Raw genomic sequence first — 13,702 nt, 5'->3', positions numbered from 1 at the left:
TGCATTTGCTCATTCTATCTTGTCCTTTTTGGTGGAAAGCAGTAACTATATTCTTTTCCAGTCCTGAGGCATGGATACAAGCTTTACACCTGATCGTACAGTCTTTCCACAAGTTAACTTTTGTGGAAGTGTTACATGAACGTTAACAAGCTTTAACATTTCTTCAGTTATATGGTTTTTGCTCTTCTGTCAGCCGTCACCTGACAGGAACTCAGGAATCAAATATATAAGAATACTAGGGCTCACAAACTGCGGTTAAATTAGTTTATTGTATAAGAAACAGTAATGTCATTACAAAAGAATTTTGGCAATAGCTGTTTTTTCCCCAAACCAGCCCCAATATTTAGGTATTCACTGTTTTATCTCGCTGATTGTCCTCCACTACCTTCAAGTAACTGATGTACTGCACCTCCTTTTTGGCAGGAGGCCCAGTTTCTATCTGTCTCTTGTTTAAATAGTATATAAAGTTGAGATGTGAGATTTCTCTTTCATTCTGTGAGAACTGCTTCTTACACCTGCAGCCTCACCAGTATTCTGCACCAATTCTTTTTGCGACACAAATGTTTTTTTGCATTATTTCAATTTCTTGGACAAACCATGGTTAAACCATGGCCAGTGTGAACCTGATGTCATTCTTAAGTTGAGTCATAAAGGTGCATTGATGACGGCAGACGTAGCTGTGGAGGATAACTAGATTCTTTTTCCTGTGGTTATATACTGTTTATTAATTATTATTATTATTATTAAAGAAGCAGCTCAGCTAATGGAGTATTTTGCCAATGCCTTTATAATGGTTATCCTAAAAAAACCAATTTTAAATTAATTACCGTAGTAGAATAATAGAAACTAAGCTAGTACTTAATATTTTTAAAAACAGTTATAATTATAATATTAAGCTACCTAATATACCAGATAATGTCTGGAAAAAACATACCAGATATAAATCTGGAAAAAAGTTCTGAGAATAGTCTGTACAATTTCAACCTTAGATATATTCTACTATTTTAAAAAATCACTACAAGTTCTTTATAAAAAGTGAAAATATACTTTACAAAATCAGTACATTGTAATGATGATTCATAGCCCATTTCTAACTTTAAATAATTATCTACATTAAATCTATAATTTGATTTAACTTTAATTTAATGAATATAATCCCAATACCTGAATTTAACAGTTTATGTTTTTTTGTTTATAATAGTTAGAGGCCAAGGAAGTATGGATGGCAATAAATAAATGTTTGACTGAACATTGTCCTGCCTCCTTCCATTCTTCTCTGAACGAAGACTTAATGTTTCTTTTGTCACTTGCAGAATATATTTTATTTCTAAAGAGTGTTTGTTTAAAAATATATTTAACAAATATGTATAGTACAAGACGCTCACGTAATTGCTTTGATTAATTTGAAAGAATTTCCATCAAACCTGATTGCAATAGATAGATTATAAATTCATAGTATAGTGGCCTGGGAGAAAATTTCCCAAACTGCAGTATATGTTCACATAGATAGCAATTTTATTTATATTCATATGTCATTACTTTTCCCCCAGAGCCCCCCTATTAAGAGATCCCATCCCAGGCCCCCTTCCGGAGAACTAAAATTCTCGAGTTTCCTCTAAGGAAAAATGCCTTTAGGTTAAATAAAGTTAATTAGCGACTCCTCACAGTGTTAAAAGCGATCCAAAGGCTAATTACCCCTGCTTCTTAACACAAAGCCAGATCATAAATCCCAGAATCCTTACAGCTCAAGCTATGTTTGCTTTACTGCTTTATTTAGTTTATGGCAAATACATGGACTTATAGTAGTTCAAGGGACATGGTGGCTCATTGGCTAAAACGCTGAGCTTGTCGATCAGGTTGGCAGTTCAGCGGTTTGATTCCCTAGCGCAGTATAACAGAGTGAGCTCCCGTTACTTGTCTCAGCCTCTGACAACCTAGCAGTTCAAAAGCGCGTAAATAATGCAAGTAGAAAAATAGGGACCAATTTGGTGGGAAGGAACAGCGGTCCATGCGCCCTCGGCATTTAGTCATGCCGGCCACATGACCACGGAGACATCTTCGGACAGCACTGGCTCTTCAGCTTAGAAACGGAGATGAGCACTGCCCCTAGAATCGGAAACAACTAGCACGAATGTGCAGGAGAACCTATACCTTTACTATAGTAGTTCAAATGTTAATGTCCAGTCCACCCAGCCATTCAAGGACAGGGTGGTCTATGTTGAAAAAATCAGACATTGGGCCGGTATAAGCTCTTGATGTGTATGTGATGCTAGTTTGCCTCCTTGTGATGCACCCTGGATAACACGGTAGTGTGAACCAAACGACTAGCAACAAGTGGCAGCCAGACTACATTGAAGAATTGGCAGTTAACGACAGTTGGCAGCCAGACGCCTTTGTAGAACTCCTGGCTCACTAAATACATGGCAACGGATAAACAAAATGGGCCTTTCCAGGCCCAAAGGTCAAAACAGATTGGGGACATTGTCAGAATATGCTTTGCTGCTATTTAATAACAATAGCATTTAGGCTTATATGCTGCCCCATAGTGCTTTACAGCACTCTCTGGGTGGTTTACAATGTAGAAGCATTATTTGTATATTGACCCAACAATCTGGATCCTCATTTTACCAACCTCGGAAGGATGGAAGGCTGATTCAACCTTGAGCCCCGTCAGGATTTAACTCCAAGCTATGGGCAGAGTTTGCCTGCAATACTGCACTTTAACCACTGCGCTATCAAGGCTCCTGGTCTGCGCATCAAAAGCAAAAAATTGTGCCTATCCAGAAAGCAGCAGCAAGAAATCTAGAGCTGTATCCCATGCTAAACACAAAGGGGTACCTAAACAGAGATTATTTAATGGTCCCAATGCATGTTTGCTACATATTTATAATACACATTACCGACACAAGAAAAATGATACACTAAGAAGAACAGAAGGGGAACAATTTAAGAAATACTTCCCCTACTGCACGCCCTGCATGAGAAGTGGAAATTTTATAAATGCAGCTGGCATGGAAAAGCAAATGTCAAAAAGCATGACATTTGTACTATTCCTATCCCATGCTGGCATATTGCCATCATAAACATATGATTGGTCCATTAAAAAAAAATTAAGAATCTTATCCTTCCTCACTTAGAGACTGCCTTCTTCCCCTCATACACAGGCAAATGCTCCCACTAATTTGCACTGATGGGACTGTGTTTTAGAAAGTATCCGTCGCGGTTGCTAGTGTGACCATCACAGCCTCAAGATGCTTGTGGCAGATGTAGGCTATCAGCCCTCCTTGATTTGCCCAGCGCTCAGCACCCACAGCGCCCTCTATGGGCTTGTTATAGGTCAGTTCGGGCAAATTCTTGTGTTGCCCAGCACGCCAAAGCCGCAGGGCTGCTGAAAGATCGACGATGCCTCCCCCGAGGGCTCGCAGAATGGCATGGGGGCCACACGAGTCCCACTTGAAGGTGCTGCCTTCTGAAAGCACATAAGCATCGGCAAGGCCGAGGGCGACACAGAGCATCTTGTAGCCAGCACCTGAAGCAAAGCAGAGCCTCTCACCGTATAGAGGGGCCAGCGCTTTCTGCAACACGGTGGTCTCATTGCTGCTCAGCACCACGCAGGGGGAAGGCTGCTGCCGGGGTCGGCTCAGCGAGCTTAGCTTGGTGCTTCCATAGGAAATGCCCCAATGGTATTTGCTCTGCCACCTGCCAAAGAGAAAGGGTCAGGGTAGCTTTGCTAGGAAAAGCGCCCACCATTACACAACACTGAGGTGAAATAGCAGTCACTCTTTCTCAGCCCAACCTACCTCACAGGATTGCTGCAGTGGGGAAAGTAGGAGACAGGAGTATTAGGTATGTTTGTCACCTTGAGTTATATATACTGTATATAAAAAGGCAGGATAATATAAAGAAAGCAAAGAGAGGTATCAACAATAATAAGCTTTTTGGGTGCAATCACAAAACAACTGGAGCACCATTGGAACATCATCAGCATTGAGAAAATCACCATCGGTCAATTGCAAAAGGCAGCTTTACTTGGAACAGCTTACATCCTGCGACAATAATTTAACAGCATCAAATAACAACAGCTCCCTATGAGAGGTCCTTGGGAAGGCCTTGACAGGTGGATAAAAATGCCAAATCGAGTCTTAACATCTGGCTGACTGTGCGACCAATCATAATGATTTCATTGTTTTGAGAAAAAGCCTTGAGGAAGTTGAAGAAGGTGACTGAGGTGGCAGTCAATATTGCACAAGGATAGGAAGAAGCATGGAAGCAGCAATGCTTTTGCTTAGTTGCAAAAGGGAAGCTGGGGCAGGAAGAGGGACAATTTTTTTCAGAGGCAAAGAAAAGGGAACATTACAGGAACCATTCGGTAAAGTATTTTTATACAGTCACTGGTTTTTGTGGCAGAAGCATTGCTTCTTCCAATCACTGCATTATCCTTGTGCAATACAGTATTGACAGCCACTTCAATCATTTTCTTCTACTCCCTCAAGGCTTTTTCTCAAAACAGTAAAATTACTATGGTTAGTCGCACAGTCAGCCAGATGTTAAGACTCAATTTGGCATTTTTATATGCGATACCTATGGCAAAGTCTGGGCCACTCCTTAGATGTAGCAAAATGCAATTTTTTAAAAAACTCTGAGAAGCCCAAGGAAGAATGTTTATTTGAGGTCCCCTTTCTTTCTTTTTTTTCACTGCATCTTATATCAGTATAACTTTTGTATCCATTGTTTCATGCTCACTGAAGTCAGTGGCCCAGTAAACAAGAGTATATGTTGTGAGCAATATAAAATACTGTTATACCTTCTGGGATTACATTTTGATTCATTTGACTCCCTTGAATGAATAATATTGATCCATCTGATCGTTTCAAACAGGGGTTCGTTCTCTGGATAAGTCCGTCTTATAGCAATGGAGCCTGCGGTTATTTTCCCATTGTCCCTCTAAAGTCTGGGACTGGAGGGCCTCCCTTGGCAGGCATGTGCTAGCTAGATCAGCAGGCAATTCAAGGGCAGTACGAGTGAAAAGAAACGGCTCCAGAACAACCATGTAACTTTGTACCAAACCTGTGTCAGCCATACAAGGTATATCAGACTAATAAAACAATGCCACATAGGACTACTCATTGTCACAGCTATAGCAAGAAAGTTTTCCAAGTCTGAATGTGCTCCCCATCTTCTGCCTTTTATCTTTGTATAAACTAAAAAGGGACATGTGTGAAGCATTTTCTCAATTTCTCAAAATAGGCTCAAGGCACACTTGTCTGATCGTTGCCTTGGTAGCAGTTCTTCCTCTATCCTTCAAAGCCATTCCCTAGGCCAGAGATGGGCAACTATGGCCCTTTATGAACTATGGACTTCAACTCCCAGAATTCCTGGGCTACCTCAGAAATTCTGGGTGTTGGAAGTCCACAGTTCGTAAAGGGCCCATAGTTGCTCAACCATGCCCTAGGCCCATGATGGCGAACCTATGGCACACGTGCCACAGGTGGCACGCAGAACCATATCTGTGGGCACGCGAGCTTTGCCCTATCTCAGCTCCAGTCGCATGCACGTGCTGGCCAGCTGATTTTTGGGCCTTCTGGAAGTCGAGAAACGGGCCATTTCAGGCCTCCGGAGGGCCTCCAGGGGGGTGGGGAAGGCTGTTTTCGCCCTCCCCAGGTTCCTAGAAAGCCTATGGAACCTGGGGAGGGCGAAAAATGAGCCTACTGGGCCCACCGTGCCATTGCGTGCCAAAACCGGGGGGAGCGCAGGGGGTTGTGTGCATATGCGTGGGGCTCATTGAATTATGAGTGTGGGCACCCCACACGCTCCTCCCACTTTTGGCATACGACAGCAAAACAGTTAGCCATCACTGCCCTAGGCCCTCTTCAGCCTGCTTCATTGTTCATCTCCATTCATGTTGATGTACCGTAAAAGGAAGGGGGAAAATCCAGGGCTAAGCCCTTCATAATTGGTGGGAGAGCCAACCTGGTACAGGTAGGCAAGACTGACCCACAGTGCTATTGTTACCTGTGTGCTGTCAGCTCCTCCTGGAAGAAAGGCTCATTGATGATGCCAAGGACGGGCTCACCCGAATGACGATTGTATACTCCTATCAGCACAAGCGCTGAGTGAAGTCCAGATGGATAGATGCCATTCACAGGCACCACACTGCCACACCCACGAATGTACTGATTAGTGGAATCTGAAAAGAGGGAAGTAAGAAAGGGAGAATTCCTTCAGCAAGACTCGGCATCGAAACAATAGATGTCAGAGTGCTGCCCGCTAGAACAGACTTTAAAAATAGTATCAGCTCAATTCCTGATCAATGTATACTGGATACAGGCTAAGAAAAGATTCCTAGAAAGACAGGAGAATATCACTATTGGTAAGGAACAAGACTGGATGTGATAGTGCTCAACTCTCTTTTATATAATCCAGTCTATGCCACATATAGGTAGTCCTCAACTTACAACAGTTCATTTAGTGACCCTTCATAATTATAATGGCACTGAAAAACGTGACTTATGGCTGTTTTTCACACTTATGACTGTTGCAGCATCCCCATGGTCAAGTGATCAACATTCAGATGCTTGGCAATTGACTCATATTTATGATTGTTGCAATGTCCCGGGGTCATGTGATCCCCTTTTGCGACCTTCTGACCAGTAAAGTTAATGGGGAAACTAGATTCAGTTAAGAGTGAAGCTGTGTTACTAACTTAACAACTGCAGTGATTCAGTTAACAATTGTGGGAAGAAAGGTTGTAAAACGGGGCAACATTCACTTAACAACTGCTTCGCTTAGCAACAGAAATGTTGGGCTCGATTGTGGTTGTAAGTAGAGGACTACCTGTAGACAAAACTTAGCACTTAGAGAAAGACTGTATGTAAATGCCCAACCTTCATCTGCCATTCTATTTACCTATGGGGTCAATCCATACAGCCAAGCTCTCTGTCGAGATGGTCACATCCACATTGTCCAGTGCTGGGTCTGAAAGCACTACATCCTGATGAACAGCAGCTGCCAACAGTTCAGCTGCCGTCTGTTTCCGATCCAGGACTTTCTGCAGCAGGGCAGCAGTTTCCTGTTGGGTGGGGCAAACCCGCACCACTACAATCTCGCCTGCAAAGGCAAATAAAATTCAGAGACTGTTCAAGAGAGCCCCTCTACTGATCAAGGGGATCTTTCACATTTATTCTCAAGACTCTTATATATTAGGCAAGCAATGAGAATTATTTTAACGCTCCACTTCTTGGATCATTGTGAGAGGAATTCTTAAGTTTTATTAGAAGTTTATCAGAGGCTCTCTAAGACAGTCCATAATGATGGAGATGTTTCCTTGAGATATGGCTTGTCCTTTTCCATCACAGACTGTGCTACTACAACCCACACTGTAGTAAATGTGAGAAAGATAAAGATAGGGTGAGATGTAGGATATATGCTTTTAGCTAGTCAATTTCAATTTACAAGTTGATTAAACAGTAATACAGCCCGATGTAGAAGGACAGCCAGAACCTGGGGGTGGAGCAGGGGTGAAATACTCCCGGTTCGGCTGAGCCAGTAGCGATGGTGGCCGATGCTTCGGAGAACCAGTAGCGATGGTGGTGCAAGGCTCCACCCAGTCGTCGTTACTTCCTGGTTTTAACCAGGAAGTAACTTGTTTTTTACCCTCTGTGTATGCACAGAAGGGTTTGCGCATGCGCAGAGGATCCAAGTGTGCACATGATGCACGTGTGCGCAAAGCAAGTGCACGCGCACAGCACGTGCACTTCCGAACCGGTTGGGAAGGTAAGTAGATTTCACCCCTGGGGTGGAGTCGAGAGGAATTAACCTGGAGTTATTAGGTTTCCCCAAGCAGTCTAAGTCCAACCCCTTTTGAATTCTTATCCAGCACCAATTTAGTGCTGATGGTTAGTTGACTAGATTCTTGTGTATAGGGCACAAGCAATAAATCAGTTTAACTGGAATTTAACATGTGGTCCTGATTCTTCGCACCCAACACCCAGGATGGTTTACATCAATAATATTTATCTTTAGCTTTTTGAGCTGTCACTTAAAAAAAAAGAGAGAAATCAGATGTAACAGCATGCAGAATTTCTGCTCATCTGACAAACTCTTAAAAGGAAGGAGGTGCAGGATTTCTTGGTAATAAAAAAAAGACTAATCTATTGATAATTTCCTCTACTGCAGAGCAAAGTTAAAACCTACAGGAGCCTTGCCATTTTTTGCCCTTATAGGGCAAAACTTGCAGCTTGGCACACTCTAAAAATATTACCTTACCACTAACAATTGCCCCACCCAATACAGACATTAGACATATTCTCTGTAAGTGAATAATGGACGTTGTAGCAGTTTAATTCATGTGAAGGTCCTTAACATGAGGAAGACTGTCTTAGAAAGGAAAATAAGGAAATGGTTGTATATTTAATATGATAGCTAGCATGTTAGGGCATGATCCTCCTTCATTTGAAGCTCCAATAAGTCTAGTCAGTGCTCTTCCTGAAATGGAAAGTCTCCTAAAATATTTTCCCCAAGCCTGTCTGCAATTTTCTGGAATTCTTATAAAGAGCAAACATCTTTGCAGGGACAAAGCTTGCAAGAGGCCATCAGAGTAAGCCTAGGACAGGTGATGGAAATATTTCTCTGAAGAAAACGAAGCTGGAAGTGGGAGAATGACTTGATGAATCAAAAAGAGGACCAAGCATGTCAGAAGGGCAACATGGCCCTATAGAGGTAATGGGGCAAGGACACACAAAATTCTTAGCCAGTGTGCCAGGAGGAAATTTTAACCTTACACAATTGGAAGGAGTCCAGTTGGGGAAAGTTTATTTTACAAAATATGCTGGTATTTCCTCCTCCCTGTGCTGATTACTCACCAAGGCCATTTTCAAATTTGTTGGACTCCTCGCCACAAATGTGATCTTGTAGTTCTGGAAACTGTGAACAACAATGAGAAAGGGTAAGGAAAGAAAAGTGGAACTGAAGGGAGGAAGAGGAAAGTACACTTTAACCAAGCTGACAAGCCTGATCCTAGTTATGGCTATTCTGGGTTCAATGATTCTACCGTGTCCCATTTCAGGTTGATCCTCTGGGTGAGAAGGAGACAGCTGCATGTCACATCAGTCCCATCAGTCAGTTTGGAGTCCTACTTCTGGTACCTCACTTCAAAGTGAGCGAGGACTGAAGAATAACAATCTCGGCTATAACCATTTTAGCTCAACCACGAATTTAATATTCTCCTAAGCAAATCAGCATCTCTAAGCCTTTACTGCCTCCACCCTGCTGTAAGAATAATAGCGCAGGCCAACTTTACATGGCTATTTGAAGAGTGAGAAATGATGTGTGGAGAGTTTGGGATACATGAGAACAGCTATTGCACTCAACTGTAAACAACTAAATATATTATTCAAACGGGTGATAGATCAAGGTCCATTCTCAGTTCCTATCTGCTCCTACTTTTGCAAATGCAGTAGGTTTAGCTATTGCTTTCTATTGCTATTTGTTTTTAGAATATAACACTTTAGAATATAAGAGTTTAGAGTAAGTAGAAAAGCCCCTTTGAGTGACACTGGAGATGAAAAGAGCTTAAATCCTCTAGGATACGGCCTAATCTACACCTTATTATGTCTCTCACTACATAGAGAACTCTTCTCCAAGCAGCTACCTCTTTTCCCACGTCGTGTTTGATGACTTCTTGGATTAGCACATCTGCCAATGTCTTGAAGTCCTGCAGGAACTTCTTATTCTTGTCTGCACCTCTCTTCTCCTCGATGAGTAGGCTAAAGAGGGCCTCCTCTTGGCGACACAGCTGGGCAATGCAGGCAGCTTTCTCTGAGGCAGCCAGCAGGCTCCTCAGAAGAGCTGTCATGCTCTAGACAGAGAAAAGAGAAAGGGAAAAGGTTAGGTGGGAAAATGCACAAAAACTGTTCACATACGAAACCCTACTTTAACTGAGGAACACTATGGAGGGGTGGGGGAGGCAGTGATTCCAAGAGCTTGTGTGCTTTAATGCTGGGATTACAACAGAAAATTGCATGTGAACTATCAGGCGTTTCTTGTCAGTATTCTAAAATTAATAAAAGAACAAATTATGATTGTTAAGCTACCCAGAGTTATCTGAGGTAAGATGGGTGGCCAATAAATTTTACAAACAAATATTTTAATTAGAAGGAAGAGATCTAACAGGTGACAGCATCCAGCCCTTTCTGGCTAATCTTTTCCCGTGTCCCCTAAAATCTGAGCAGGGTCAAACCTGATTAGACCTTGGATTGAAAATTGTCAGGATATATTGGGAAACTGGACAAGCATCGTGGAAAAAGGTAGTGGTAGATCAATTTTGTACTGCTTCCAAGAACATAAATGTTATCACCATCACCATCAGGGTGTGGGAGTTTTTATTAATCAAACAGAAAAATCTTCTTTGAAAGTGAAATGTTGACAATTTTGTTTGTTGTTGGGGATAGATGAGGAAATACATTTATTTATTTATTTATTTATTTATTTATTTATTTATTTATTTATTTTTAAAATTTTTATGCCGCCCCCTCTCCCGAAGGATTCGGGGTGGTGAACAGCCAAGATTAAGAAACATCCAATACAAACATTAAAATGCATTTAAAACAAAATTAAATCCAATGGCTTTCCCCAATTTAAAACCCCTTACCCATAAAATTCACCAATAAAAATTCTAAGCCAGCCCGGCTTGCCGAAATAAAAACGTTTTCAGAGCCCGGCGAAAGGTTCGGAGGTCTGGGATCAGTTGTATCCCTGGGGGTAGCTCATTCCAGAGGGCGGGTACATTTATTATTGATTTTGTCTTTATTAATTGAATGCAAAATAAGAAAAATACAAAATAGTTTTAGGAAAAACCTTCCAAATGAAAATAAAGGAACAATAATAGAAGAGCTCAGCTTCCCAGTTTGATGGAGAAGGAAGTAATATTTACTGAGTAAAGTGATTTACTTTTTGGTTGCTGTATTTTTTTTCTAGGGTTGTAAATATATAATAGCAAAAAGAATCTACCTATTACAAAGAGGGGGACAGAAGAAATCTATTGTTAATCTCTGGATGATTTGCCCTCAGCTGATAAGATTTTCGAAGCTCTGTTTAATAACTGCAGTTATATCCTCCTGTTTTCATCTTACAACATACAGCTGAAATGAAGAAAGATTAGAATAACTGCAAACTGATTTTTGCTGATAATTCAATTTTTTTCCCTGCTACTCAGAACTAACTCTTGGGTTCAAAATTCCTTAATTCAAAACTCATGGCTTTTCTACCTGTCTCAACTGATGGATTTCAAAAGTCTAAGTCTGAAATAAAAAGAAAGGAAGGACGAGAGAAAGAAATATCCTATCAAACTGCTTTCCCTGGCTATTGTACCCTGGATGATTCACTTCAGATTGCCCAGACTTTTGTAACTGCTAGTGTATTCAAGATAGCTCTATAGCCCATCCCCTTAGTCCTGCTGTCTGGAGATTATAGGCCTTGACGCCCAACATATCTGAGTGCCCCCAAATTTGGGAAGGGTGGAATTATGGCTTAACTCTGCGTCTTCATTTTTTATATTTATATTTATCTCTCCTGTCCTTTTCTCCCTAAGCAGCCCAAGGCTGTCATTGCCTCCCGGGTAACCATGTAAAGAAAGAAAGTCCAGTGGACACTAACTAGCTGAAGGCCACCCACTTAGCTTCTTGGTTGAGAATGAAGATCTGAATAGTCTCTCTATTTCTACCTCAGTCTCTAGCCAGTGCATAGCAACCACAAATTCCTGTAGGTCAATTTTTAAAAACTTGGTGTGGACAAACTACCTGTTCAGTAAACCTCTGTTGGAAGGAAAATCCAGTTACAGTTCCAAGCCGGGAATAAAATGGAGGCTGATTGGAAAGAAAGATTCTGTTTATTGGTGAACAGAACTAACACACACATAGCATGCAGTTTTGGGACAGCTGACAAAATGGAGTTGAGAGTGGGTGGGTTTTTATACCATCTTTGGGCTTTGTATTTGAGTTTCCTGTTCCTGTGCAAGAACATGTCCTTTAATATTCTAATTGTCAGATTCTATGGGGTCATGGCTGGCTCTATAGGCAAAAGCTGAATATCCTAGGTGTTTGCTTGCTAATCTTGTCAATCTAATCGCTTATCTGGAGTTTCTGTCTGACCCAGTTTTTCTGAATGGATTACCAAATCTACATTTCTAAAAGCTGGCCTCCTCAGTTTCTGCTTGGGGGCAGGGAGACTGGGGCTGGTTTCTGCCTCCCTTAAGACTTTTTTTTTTTCATTTCTCCTTTAGGGGAAATATTCTATCCTGCCTTTTTTAATATCCCCCATAATATTTCATTCTCTAGGAGGGTGGGTGGGTTAGGATGGGTGGGTGCTGACTTTCTACACCCACTTTCAACTAAGACTACAACCTTGGGCAGGGCCACCACATTTTGACACCAGAGGAAAGGGCTGCCAACACATTCCCCTTCCTTCCCTTGGGTCAAAGCTGGCAGGGATCTGGCTAGGTGGCAAGCAAAGAAAGGCCCACACAGTAGTGGTGCTCCACAACAGGAGACAAATAAGCAGCAGGGAAAAGGGCTTAACTGCGGGAGATGATCAGCGTTTGAAGGGTCACACGGCCTCCTAAAGCATCTTTGAGCAATCCTGCCTGACCTTTTCGCGTGGATTTAGGCGAGCCAGCAGCAGGAAGCCCGGGTGCCAGAAAGGCACGGAAGAGGCTCCTTTTTCACGCGTCACCTTTCCCTGCCTGAATCCTCCCATCCCCGGCCGCCCCAGGGCAGCGCCCCACCACCATCTCTGCGTCTGGAGCAGAGACCACGCGCAACCCAGAAGACCCCGGCGGGGGAACCAGGAGTGCCTTCCCTCCCCGGTACCGGAGACGGTAAATCAAGTCAGCCCACGGGCCGGGCCACCATAACGCCATCTCTGCCGGCGCAGAAATGTAAGAGCGCGTTGTTTTGCCCCGCTTGGCCGTCTCCGAGCCGGGCGGTGTGAAACGATCTGCCACCCAACGGGCGCCGAGCCCAGTCCTTGACTCACGCGTCCGCTTTGAAGCTCCGATCAAGCCGGGAGTCAATCCGAGGATTGGGGCGACCAAACAACACGCCTTTTTCCTGGCTTCCTCGCCGGGACCGTCTTCTGGATGGGGTTAGAGCTGGACGTGGTTTTTCTTTCTTTCTTTCTTTTTTTTTAGCCACGTCCGTTCCGGAGCAAAAGAGACTTTGGATGGCACAGCAGATTCATTGATTGTGTCTACTAAGCGTTGGGTCTAAGCAAAGAGGCGGATCCTCCAATCTGTCCGATTTGATGTAATTCTTTGTCGCGCTCGTGGGGCGTGGAAACTGGCGGCGACGCAACGCTCAGATTCACTCCGTCCTTCCTTGTATTTGTTCTGTTTGCGACTCAAATTTTCACTGAAATACCTCAAGGTATATATATACCATCCCGCCGCCGCCGAAATGAAAGAGGCATTCAGTACGCCGACCTGTTGCATAGTGGATCACTACTCTCATCCTGTGACACAGCAGCCGCTGTCTCCTCTCACCTCAACGTAACTAGGCTAAAGCAGAGGTGAAATCCAGCAGGTTCTAACAGGTTCTGGAGAACCGGTAGCGGAATTTTTGAGTAGTTCGGAGAACCGGCAAATACCACCTCTGGCTGGCCCCAGAGTGGGTTGGGAATGGAGATTTTGCAATATCCTTCCCCCAGGAGG

The 13,702-nt window shown here is 42.9% G+C and overlaps 1 protein-coding gene across 2 annotated transcripts; it reads right to left on the bottom strand.

The window, feature by feature from the left end:
* Positions 1–250: 250 nt before the first annotated feature.
* On the bottom strand, positions 251–13,466 carry INPP1 (inositol polyphosphate-1-phosphatase). 2 transcript variants are annotated; one of them, XM_060688898.2, is made up of 7 exons: positions 13,030–13,272; positions 11,796–11,861; positions 9,650–9,856; positions 8,862–8,922; positions 6,907–7,107; positions 6,013–6,187; positions 251–3,699 (listed from the first exon to the last, which is right to left on the bottom strand). In XM_060688898.2, the coding sequence occupies exons 3-7, from the start codon at positions 9,851–9,853 to the stop codon at positions 3,204–3,206; spliced, it is 1,137 nt and encodes a 378-aa protein (XP_060544881.2). In that variant the 5' UTR covers positions 9,854–9,856; positions 11,796–11,861; positions 13,030–13,272; the 3' UTR covers positions 251–3,203. The 2 variants fall into 2 exon arrangements, with proteins under 2 accessions (XP_060544881.2, XP_034268219.2); XM_034412328.3 differs by lacking the exon at positions 11,796–11,861 and having other exon boundaries at positions 13,030–13,466.
* Between the last annotated feature and the right edge of the window lie 236 nt (positions 13,467–13,702).

The sequence above is a fragment of the Pantherophis guttatus genome, chromosome 2 (assembly GCF_059756535.1).
Source record: "Pantherophis guttatus breed Tessera chromosome 2, ASM5975653v1, whole genome shotgun sequence".
NCBI classification, from domain to species: Eukaryota; Metazoa; Chordata; class Lepidosauria; order Squamata; family Colubridae; genus Pantherophis; species Pantherophis guttatus.
The sequence above is the reverse complement of the archived record's forward strand: the minus strand, read 5'-3'. Positions and strand labels throughout refer to the sequence as shown.

Bases quoted from the DNA above. Each gene is read 5' to 3' on its own strand.
- INPP1 (XM_034412328.3), bottom strand. From the start codon at position 9,853: ATGACAGCTCTTCTGAGGAGCCTGCTGGCTGCCTCAGAGAAAGCTGCC. The intron at 8,923-9,649 runs GTAGCTGCTTGG...TGTTGTTCACAG, and splicing joins AACACGACGTGGGAAAAGAG to TTTCCAGAACTACAAGATCA. The intron at 6,188-6,906 runs GTAAATAGAATG...CCCTCTTTTCAG, and splicing joins TGTATGGATTGACCCCATAG to ATTCCACTAATCAGTACATT.